At 37.7% G+C, this 12,067-nt stretch overlaps 1 protein-coding gene across 1 annotated transcript in view; it reads left to right on the top strand.

Annotated features, from left to right (window-relative positions):
* LOC114255539 (tubulin gamma-2 chain) overlaps positions 1-2,552 on the top strand; it is a 102,700-nt gene extending 100,148 nt beyond the window's left edge. Inside the window, exons 6-8 of the mRNA XM_036294571.1 lie at positions 1,324-1,455; positions 1,569-1,751; positions 1,860-2,552. Of these exons, the coding sequence (XP_036150464.1) occupies positions 1,324-1,455; positions 1,569-1,751; positions 1,860-2,063 (519 nt within the window). The 3' untranslated portion in view covers positions 2,064-2,552. The remainder of the gene's footprint in view (positions 1-1,323; positions 1,456-1,568; positions 1,752-1,859) is intronic.
* The last annotated feature ends 9,515 nt before the right edge of the window (positions 2,553-12,067 follow it).

The following is a 12,067-nucleotide window of genomic DNA, read 5'->3' as shown; positions in this document are numbered from 1 at the left end:
TAGACTGTGTTTGGTAAATCCTCTTGCTGTAACTTCTATTTTCTGATGAATCTTTCCTTATAATCCTATTTTTATAGTCTTCTCTCTTTCTACTTTTTTTCTAGCCACTTGTATCCGTATTCTTTCTACTGTGTGTTGTAATACTTCTCTTTAAAGTTGAAACACTTTACATTTTCTATTAATCGCTGTATGTGAATCACCGCAATTTCGGTGCCCTTTCGAATTTACCATGAAAACTGTTCTCTACTGGACATATTCTTATACTGTTTCTACACAGCTTTAATGTCTGTATCTGTAACAGCATTGTTTAACATCTGATATGTACGATCTTATTTAAATTTGGATTTCCAAACATTTTTGAAAAGATAAAATCAAATTTATCAGCTCAAAAACTATAAAACAAGCATGTCTTTATTTGTCATTTTAAGAGCAAAAATTGGATCATTTTGTCGTTTTTTAATTTTGACTCAATTGTGAAAATATATATGCGTTTGATGCTTATACTTAACCCTTTGATTGCTGAATTAGGTTTTTTCAGCAGATATTTTCTTGAAACTTTGCACACCTATGTTTTTTGATTGCTGATTCCTAATCTGAATTTAGATGTTGCAAATTCAATATGACGGATCTAATATGGCCACCATTAGCTACTAAATTAGTGAAAATCTGAATATTTTTGCAGTAAATCCATTTTTTGACGTTCTGTTACAGATCTAAGATTGAATGATAAAAATAATATCAAAATTTAAAATGGCAGATACAATATGACTGCCTGACAAATATCGCGCACTCCCTCTTAGCATTACTTGTGAATTTCTATCTCAAAAATAATACATCTAGCAATAAGCGAAATATTATAGATCATTTATATTATAAATTTGTGTAAAATACCGCTATATTTTTCTAAGCTTAAATTTTTCAGCTTTTTAATATTTTCATCCATCATGTTAAGTCCATTTTTAATTTTTCAGTTGTGATCTCAGATTAGTAATCAGCGATTCCAAAAACCTTTTATATCCGAAAATTGTCAAATTCAATATAAAATTTAAGGGAAAATCGATTTTTTTTCGAAAAAAAATCACTTCATATTTAAATTGTTATAAACAATCGCTAAAGGACAATTGGATGCAAAAAATTTTGGAAACATGTAAACTAAGTATATCCGTACCAGAAAAGACAAATATCATTAGTATTTTGAAACAAAACATTTTTATAATATAAAAATAAAAGGGAAAAAAGTGGGAAGTACTTTGCACTGGCAATGAAAGGGTTAATATGATTGTGTATAATATATGTATTCATATGGAAATTATTGGAAAACAGGGTGCATCCGTGAGAAAAACATCTGTCTTGGATGTGATGCGACGATTATTACAACCAAAAAATATGATGGTTTCTACAGCATTGGATCGAAATGCATCTCATTGTTACATATCTATTTTAAATATAATTCAGGTAATGTTTTTGCTATACAGAGAATTACATTTAATGATTTAGAAATAAAAATAAGGGTTAATTAAGTTAAAAAACATATTGCATAAAATACATTAATAATGTATTTTTAATAGGGTGAAATAGATCCGACACAAGTGCATAAATCTTTACAAAGGATTAGAGAACGAAAACTCACGCAATTTATTCCATGGGGTCCTGCTAGTATACAAGTAGCTCTCTCAAGAAAATCTCCTTACATACAAAGTACGCATCGCGTTTCCGGTTTGATGTTAGCTAATCATACTAATATATCATCCGTAAGTATTGATTATTGAATTATCAAAATTTATTATCATATATTACAATATAATATATATTTTACGTAATTTAAATTTAAATATTGATATTTGATAAATATGTTTTAGCTGTTTGATAGAGCCTTGCAACAGTATGACAAATTGCGCAAACGTGAAGCGTTTTTGGAACAATTCCGCAAAGAGAAAATGTTTGAAGACAATCTCGATGAATTGGATAACTCACGGGAAGTTGTCGAATATTTAGTGAAGGAGTACCAGGCTGCGACTCGAGTTGATTATCTCAGTTGGAATCCAAATAAAACGGACATATGAAATTACTAATAAATATGCAAATCTTTTGTAACATTCCAACCATTAAATCTTTTATAACATTTTTATTTTTTCATATTTTAACACCTTACATATATTTATGATACAAAACACTTTATAATGCGCCATATCAATATTTAATCTCGCAAAAACATCTATTGACATAAGCAACAGAAATTCATAAATTATTTGAGATAGTTAGAAACTAGTTTTATTTAATTAATTTATACTCAACGTGCATTGCGCCTTAGTTTTGCATTTTTTTCAGTTGTTTCTTCATTTATTGGCCTGAATATATTGTAAAAATTTTTTTTTATTTGCGCTCATAATTAGGAGGAAGAACAGCAATCGTAATAAAACCTGTATGTCCAGGTAGTGAATGTGCATGAGTAACTGTAAGAAGTTTTTCTTCTCGTTTTCCTTTCTCATTTTCATGTACAGTAGCTTCGTTTTTGTGCTGTAATAAAATAATAAAATAGAATTAAAATTTCCTATTTTTATGTTATTCAATTTATCTTTTCTTTGAAATACATTCAATACTTTTTAATATTTTAAAATCCTATTTATTAAAAAATCTTATGAAACACACACACACATACACACACACGATTTGTAAAACTTTTCAAAAATTTTTAAAGACCATTTATATACTTAAGAAGGCTTGATACCTTTACAAAATCACTTAGATGGTCCTAATACTTGCATACATTGTTGTCAGTGCTAAAATATGTATGCACACAAAATTTCAGACATTGCCGATTAAATATTGGAGAAAGGTGCAATTGTAGAGCTAATTAATATTGCTCTTGTGAGAATCGTAAGATTTCTCACCGGAAATAATGTATTTCCTCGCTAAAAGCACCTACGAGAGTAACAAAATTTAGAGAATAGAAAAATGGAATTATAATCTTTTCATTCGTGACAAGAATAATGTTAATAGCCGACCGTTTTTTTAAAATTTATTATTAAAATGTCAAGTAGGTGGGTTATGTTTGATGTGGAATCGCGCAGGCGTAATTTAAATCTTACATATAACTTGTTAATTTTTCTTCTTTTTGCTCTTGGTTTCAAGCAATATTCCATCTGAACAATCACCTTTGCTCTGGTGAACTGATCTTTCTTTTTCTCTCAAATCTATCTGATGTTATGGTGGGACATTTTGACAGAAAATTGAGAGCGTCCAGAATGATGGTTCGGATTAACCACAGCCATTCACAAGTAATTGCTGCTATAGTTTTTCTCTTGTATCCACCAATTAAAACATTTTAAATTATCCAATTGATGGACGTGAGCAATCTGGTGCCACCCAAAGAATTTTTCGTCTGATCATATTTTGAAAAATCAACACACATGCGTATAACGCAGCGTCTAAAGTGATCTACTCGGGTGATCATTTTGATGTATTTACATTGCATTTGTAATCGGTAAATAAATAAAAATATTCAACATTCTTATCGTTAAAATAAAAGTTAAATTAATTTTTTTATTTTTGTTCAAATTCATATGGAATTAAGAACATTTAATGTAATACTCTCTTTATTGATTAGGGATGTAGGTATCGAGCCTTCTTAAGGCTCCTGGCCTCTTACAAGGGGACCTTACGGGTCGTGGGTCATCGATTTTTTTCATACTTATAGGATTTGAAGATCAGTACCCGGACTTTAATTTCCTAAAGCAGTACGATGCGCTTCTCGAAAATACTCGAAAAAATCGATTTTGAAGATTTCCGATATCTTTAAGTACAGAAAATTTTGACCTATCGTCAGAGCCGCTCGTAGCCGAGCGCACAGAGCTCTAGTTTCGTAAGCGCGGAGTCGCTGGTTCGATTCTCGCTCTGGCCCCAATTTTTTTTAAATAAGTCAATGGAGTTTTTTTTAATCCTATATCTTAACATTTATCAAATTGAAATGCTAATTAATTATTAAATATTTATTCGTTATTTTTTAAGTGAAAATTAACATCTCTTTATTTTTATTTAACGGTAAAATACGAATAGCACAGCATCTGCTCTCTCGGAACCCTTACTTCTCCCACTTTTTGCAAGGCTGTTCTTTGTTCACGACTAGATGCGAGAGAATGGGGATCGACCAGGATTGACTTACAATAAACTCGACTTGTAAACTCCGACTAACGTGTTAAAGATACAGCGTAAAATGTAAGCGATAAAATAACTGAATATTATTTATATATATTATTTTTGCATTTAACAATAAGACCTTTTCTATTTTTGTACCAAATTTTAATTTATTATAAATATTCGCATTTTCAAGCAAGTGGTAATTAAAAATAAAAAGATGTTAATTTTTATTTAAAAAATAACGAATAAATATTTAATAATTAATTAACATTTTAATTTGATAAATGTTAAGATATAGGATTTAAAAAAAACTCCATTAACTTATTTTAAAAAAATTGGGGACCGAGCGAGAATCGAACTAGCAACTCCGCGCTTACGAAACTAGAGCTCTGTGCGCTCGGCTACGAGGCTCTGACGATAGGTCAAAATTTTCTGTACTTAAAGATATCGGAAATCTTCAAAATCGATTTTCTCGAGTATTTTTGAGAAGCGCATCGTACTGCTTGAGGAAATTGAAGTCCGGGTACTGATCTTTAAATCCTATAAGTATGAAAAGAATCGATGACCCATGACCCGTAAAATCCCCTTGTTAGTCGAGAAGTACTATCAACTCCGTGTTGATAGTAGAGCTATAGTGGTAGGGATAAGAACTAAGGCAACAAGTCACATAACTTACTATTATGCTTTATTCAGTTATTATTAATTGTATCTCGGAATTATTATATGCACTGTTTTTGTGAATTATTTAAAATATATCAAATACTAAACTTAGCAATGAATGCAGTATAAAAAGAAGCTTCCATACTTTTTGACAACTGCTTCCTAGAATAACACAATCGGGGTCGATAATGTAGAGTCATTCGTGCATATCATTAACAAGATTTCGTATGTATTTCTTTTATAGATTTGGAAATCCTTTTCCAGAATTAAAGCACATCGATATTAATATCGACTTATGAATTGGATTTTGTACCAAAAATTAAAAATTTTTTCAAATTTCTTTTATTAATCTGTATTTGGGACCTGGATTTGCAATTGTAAAATGTTCATGAAATTCATCTTTTGTGGGAACGAGTGACACAGTGATTCGGATCGAGGAGGTGAAGAGGCTGCTGAGGAAATAAAAGGAAGACGGAAAAACTTCAAGAAGGGAAGTACAACGGGAAGAAATTCGGAATGAAATAGAGGTGACAAAGCGAAAATGGATGACAGGGAGAGTGCGATGAAGAAGAGGAGATGGAGAGCGCGCTGGTGTACGAAGAAAGTGCTCAAGAGGAGAAGATAGATGGAGCTGGTGGCGAAGGTGGAGACGACACGAGCGCACGAAAGGCAGAGAAATGTATGATGGAAGTCAAGATCAAGAAAAGGGGATAAGAAGAAGAGAGGGAAGACGATGGAGCGAAGTTGGTGAGATACGGGATATCGAAATATCGGGAGAGGACCAATAGGAAGAGAAGAGGAGAATCGTTCGAGAGTCGAAAGTTGAGTTGGCAGTACTGGAAAAAGGACGGTGGTGGCGTGTTTCGCGAACGCATTGTATACGAGCACGTGGTCCGCCGGCAATGGCAACAAGTAAGACAGCAATAAGTGAGAAGGGAAAGTGGAGAAAATGGATAGTTAGAAAAAGGGAGAAAGAGGACTGCTCGAGCGCCTGAGTGGAAAGAGGAAGTACAGAGAAGCGGAATGAGAAAAACCACAAGGAGAGAAGATGTTGGAAAGCAGAGAGAGAACAGCGAATCGGGAAGAGAAGAATTAGCAAGCAGATGGAAGAGACAGGAGCCGAAGAGAGCAGAAAAAGAAGAACAGACAGGAAGGAGGAGGATGGAAGAAGAGGAGGCAGAGCAAGCGGAGAGAATCAGCAGATGGATCAAGGAAAGAGAGGAGGCTAACAGGAAGAAGAGGGCAAGGAGCGTAGTGTGGAGAGGAGTGGAAGGGGAGAGTAGGGAATTAAGAAGGGACTGCATAAGGTTTATTATGAGAACAGAATTAGGTAGGAAGGTAGAAATAAAAGGGATAGAGAAGAGAAGAGAGGACAATGGAGGTACCTTAATGGAGTTGGAGGAGATGGAAGATAGGGAAGAGATATTAGCGAGGAGAGGGGAGATATGAGAAAAGTGGAACGTAGGAGCAGATGAGGATTTGTCGTTAGAGAAGAGAAAAATGAGGTGGAGAATTTTAGAAGTAACAAGAAGGGAGAGGGCAAAGGGAAAAGGGTAGTGTGAAATAGTAGAGAGATATGGGTGGAGGGAAGGAAGTGGGAATGGGACGGGGTGAGAGAGAAATGGAGAAAGCGAGATATAGGTGAGTGATAGACAAAGGGAAGGGAGTAAGAAAGAAGGGAGAGGGGAAAGGGGAGGTTGATGAGGGGAAATTGAGGGAGGGGAGGGGTGTTGGGGGGAGGTGGATCGGGGGAGAGAGGAATGAAGGGTTGTAGACGGAGCGAGGAGGGAAGGGAGGTGTAAGTTGTGAGGCTGTCCAATGGCCAGGTCGCGTAGGGAGAGGGGGAGGGTAAAGGTGGAAAGAGAAAATAATTATGGTCTCATTGTAGGAAGGAGACACAAGGTTGGACCAGGAGGAAGCGTAAGGAGGAAAAAGGGGCAATAGACAGAGGTCGAGTAATAATGAAGAGAAGTGGAGAAAAGAGAAATTCAAGGAAAGAGACGGGACAAAGAAGTGGAGAAGAGATCACCGAGGAGGATAGAATACGAAGGAGGAAAGATTGGTCCGGAGAGAGAGAGAGGGTGGAGGAGCTGACCAGAAAGAAAAGGGAAAGAGGGAAGGAAATAAAAGGGGGAAGGAGGGATAGGGCGTGCAAGAAGGGGTGGGGGTTACGAATGTGTAGTGGCCGCCAAGGGCCAGGTCGGATCGGAGGAGAGATGAAAACATATGTGAACGGTTCGGGAACACTCCGTGAAAAAAGCGCCATTGTGACTCCCGTGTGGAATACAATAGAGCTTCTATTCTACCCACATCAATAATGGCCACGCGTAATATCGCCCATGTCAATATTGTCCACGCGTCAATATAGTTCACGTCAATGTTGGCTAAACAGACACATATTGAGATTAAGAAACTGGTGTTTGTAAGGATCTCATTTTGCGTGGACACACACGGGGGGTGCAAAGGGGTCTTCGCCCCCCCCTCCCGCACGCACTCCGTCGGTAGGAGTGCCCTGGGCAGAAATGCGTGTCCGTTTCGATCCGTGTCCGTCTTTTATTGACGCGTGGCCAATATTGACGCCAATAGTGCGCCATATTGACGTGGTCAATCGAGATCGTGGCCAATATTGACGTGGGCAATCGGGACCGTGGGCCAATATTGACGTGGGCAAATGGGACGTTCCTCATATGTCGTAGATGTATATATACTTGTAAGCAAATATTGTCATCAAGTGACAGCTCTACGTACCAAAAATAATTTTTTTATTCGCTTTTGATATGAACTCGACCTTTTTCCTCTAAATCTTAAGACGTATTTAATTTTGTAAGAGTTTTGCGATTCTATAAAGCCAATTAAAAGATTAGTTTTTTAATAAAATATTGATAAAACAGATGACTTTAGGATCCCCTTAAGCTCTGCTGAAAAAAGCGACCGCAAAATTAGCCCAAAAGTAGCCCATTTTTTCTTGCCCTTGAATTTAGACTTCTACCTGGTACTAAATGACTGTTTATGATGAGGCATTAATCCTCAGAAAGTTTCAAATGGAGCCGGTTTTTTATTCCCGAGATATGGAGAGTCAAGTTGCTAATTTTATCAACTTCTGTATTTGCTGTTTTAAGACAGTGGAATGTAAACTACATAATAATAGGTTAAATAAACTTATTTGTTCGCTGTTATGTGATTCTTTTCAGGTAAATAGATACAGTTCTAGGATTTTATTTTTTAGGACGTTTTTTTAATTATCTTTTCCAGGACATTTTTTTCCAACCAGCTCTTCTTAAGGGCTACAATATAAATATTACTTTTTTCTTTTTCTAGGTCAACTTTGTAAGTATTCTTCTGAAGAACTTCTTTATCATTACCATTTTTTCAGATCATTTTTGAGTTAAGAACTATTTACTGGTCTCTCGATTACAATGGCTTATCCATGTATATTTATATATATATATTTCTTTTTGTTACGCGTTTCACCCGCCGTTCGCCCGTAGACGCGACGCGGAGCAAAACATGATAGGGGAGGGAGGAGGGACGTTCTCTCGAACATCCCTCAAATTATTGCCGCAGGAATTGTCACCAAATGTTGAGAGTCAGACACGTACTTCCGTTGCATCGAATCATCAAGCGAGATCCCGCGAAAGTAGCTACTTTCAAGATCACGCTTCTTGCTCGATCCGGGTAATTAGCTGGCCGCTCCGATCTTGGTAGAGGGACGGGGCAGTATGCCGCAGACGGAAGCTCGTTCACGCGAGACGAGGAAAGAAATTTACACTCCGCTTAAAGAACACAAAGACTATCGCATTTATTCGAGGTAATGAAATTAACAAAATAATAAATAAAAGAAAGTAAAGAGATGACTCTTGACGCGCGAGTTACAGAACCGGGATAAACAGTATTACGAAGATAACACGCGATCAACGCTAGAGACAGGACGACACAAAATACGATAGACAGTGGGACGCCGAATATAAAGAGAATTAGCAAGGCGCAAAGTTGACAGAACTAATAGACGAACGCGAAGCGGATAGCTGAATTCAGAGTAATATCGAGACACGGGCTTAATGACGAACCGGTGGTGCTCCGTCAACAACAATAATAATAAGACATTGAGAGATTGACAGTTTCGGCGAAAACGCGGTTACCGGAAATGGTACGAAACGGGAAATGTCGACGGAACGCAGAATAACGCGCCGTACGCTTCGCAGACGCTCCGAAGGTCACACTCTTTCGTCATGCCGTGGCCCGCCGCTAAAGTCGCGCCGCCAGAGCCTCACGCGATTCGCGCCTCCACCTTGCTACGCACAAAGTCCGATTGCCCGGACTCACTCTCAAGACGCGCGACGAACACGCCCCAGCTTTCGTAGGTCGGAATTCACTTCGCAAAACTCGCAGGATACCTCGCACGTTTCCTGCAGGCTCAACCGTACGCGATACGTCACAACAATACAGCACACGCACTACAGATCTACGACATGCGCTACGGACGTGCAATAGAACGGCGCACGCGCTGCCAGCCTTCGCACGCGACCGAACGCTCTTCCCCGTCGCCAAATGGGGGCCACGATTCTTAACGGGCGCCTTCCGCGTTCCCCGCGATGCGATACGCGAATTTCTTAGCCCACGCGAACTCCCGGCGGCCCGCCGCGCTTGGGCGTCGATCGCTCATTCCAACACTAATTAGTACGTCCTCGCGTACTGCGCTACACCAAAGAGCTCGACCCTAGAACGCGGGCACTATCCACCGACTCACGAGTGGCTTTATAATTCTCACAAACACTGCACGGGCACCGTCGGGCAACCTCATCGGTTTCCTCGTCCCTCACCTCGCCAAAGCCCTTGCTCGCCTCCGGACGTTCGTTACTCTTTACTGCGAAAAGGACACACGAACGGCCGGGATGCCAACCGATTCTGATCGTGACTGGTGCGGAAGAAAGCGATCAAGACGAGAGGTGCTTGATCGCGAGTCAATGGCACTCCTCACGCAAGGGGGCGCCACTTTGGTGCGCGGGGCGCAGCCAATAAGCGCGTTACGCGCTTCGCGACAGTTCGCTATCAACGACGTACGCGCTCCAATTTCACGAAGCATCCTTCGATCACGGGGCCCTTGAGCCTCCTCCCTTGCTGGCGACCTTCTGGTTCGTCAGGTCTCTGCGGGACCGATAGGAGAGGTTTGCTACAGCTGGGAAGTCCTCCTCCGTTGTCAGGTTTTCCTGTGACGCCTCGTCGAGTTTTCTGCCGTGCCGCTCAGGTCAGAGATCAAACCCCTACAGTACCTTCCTCGTAGCCCTGTCCTCTATTTTCCTTCGTTCCGCCAAGGCCGAATTCCTGTGCGGCGTTGCTTGGTGTTTTTCGACGAGTGAAGCGCCCGATACGTAAAATACAAGAAAGAAAATATAATTAATAATCGCAAATGTATATCGCTAATGTGGCCCGCCGAAAATCGCGATACGCTCCCTGCATCTCCTGGGTGCTCTCTCGAGCGCGAGCTCAGGCCTTGTGAGGCGAAGATGTATACATATAAATAACCATATATTGTATTATATATATATATTATTGTATTAACCATATATTGTATTATATATATATATATGCAGGGTGTTCCAGATTAATCGGAAGAGTCGGCATGTACGTATTCCTCATGAAAAACTGAGTGAAAATGTCAATAGTAAAATTTTGAGGAGTCAATAGTTTTCAAATGGTGCGCACTTGAAATGTTCCAACTGCAGGCCGTGAAGCTCGTGCTGTCAGGCGCGGCGCAACTAAGCAGCCGGCCGGGCGCTTTGACGAGTATTGCTAAACAGTATGGTGTCGAATGACTACAGCACCGTATAAATCTATGAAATCTCTATTAACATCTATTGCTCTACTCTTAAATTTAGTCCAATTTAATTGACAAAAAGTAATATCAGTTGCAAATATGATAAAGCATTATTTATATCAATAAAAAATATGTGTTTCTGAAATACGTTTAGAAATGATAAGTCGCTTCTTCTTGAAAATAGTATATGTACTAATATATTACTGGTACAGTAAATAATAAGTATTATTACTACAAATTACGGTTTGAATAATATTTTAGAAACTCTTAGAGTAGATGTTCAAAATGGCCACCCATTTCAATACAAAGTTGAGCACGTCTAATTCTAAGAGTTTCTAAAATATTATTTCAAAATGTAATTTGTAGTAATAATATTTATTATTTGCTTATGTCGATTCCTTTACAGTATTACTTCCTTTTCCTCTTACATCATAATTCGGAATTTCGTTCATTTCATTTCCTAAATATGAAATATTTATTTACATCAAATGCGAATTTCAAATGTAAATGTTTTCTAATATTGTTTGTGACAGAACTTTTTGAAAAGAAGTTTTGGAAATGTTTGTCGACTAATGTTTTTAACATTATATGATTGAATAACTTAATTAATATTGATTTTATTTATTAATTTATTTATACATAAAACGTATTTCAGAAACACATTTTTTATTGATATAAATGATGCTTTATCGAATTTGCAACTGATATTACTTTTTGTCAGTTAAATTGAACTCGATTTAAGAATACAGCAATAGATGTTAATAGATTTCACAGATTTATACGGTGCTGTAGTCATTTGGCACCATACCGTTTAGCGATACTCGTCAAAGCGCCCGGCCGACCGCTTAGTTGCCGCGCCTGACAGCGCGAGCTACACGGCCTGTGGTTGGAACATTTCAAGTGCGCACCATTTGAAAACTATTGACTCCTCAAAATTTTGCTGTTGACATTTTCACTTAGTTTTTCATGAGGAATACGTACATGCTGGCTCCTCCGGTTAATCTGGAACTGTATGTATGTATATATATATATATATATATATATATATATATATATATATATATATATATATATAAAATAAAATATATGGTTATTTATATGTATACAATATATGATTATATTGTATATATATGTGTATGTATACAATATAACCATATACATTTTCATTCCAATGTCTTAAAACGTAAATGCAAGTTGGTAAAATTAGCAACTTTGACCCTCCATATCTCGAGAATAAAAAGTCGGCTCCATTTGAAACTTTCTGAGGAATAATGCCTCATCATAAAAAATCATTTAGTATCAGGTAGAAGTCTAAATTCAAGGGTGAAAAATGGGCTATTTTTGCGGTCGCTCTTTTAACATTCATTATCATCTCTTTCTCTTTCTCAAATCGATCTTTTATCATGATATCTATTTAATGTATCCTCATGCATCTCAATATGTAAACAAGATAAA

Source organism: Monomorium pharaonis, chromosome 1, assembly GCF_013373865.1.
Source record: "Monomorium pharaonis isolate MP-MQ-018 chromosome 1, ASM1337386v2, whole genome shotgun sequence".
In the NCBI taxonomy this organism is placed as follows: domain Eukaryota; kingdom Metazoa; phylum Arthropoda; class Insecta; order Hymenoptera; family Formicidae; genus Monomorium; species Monomorium pharaonis.
This window is presented reverse-complemented; position numbering and strand designations above follow the sequence as displayed.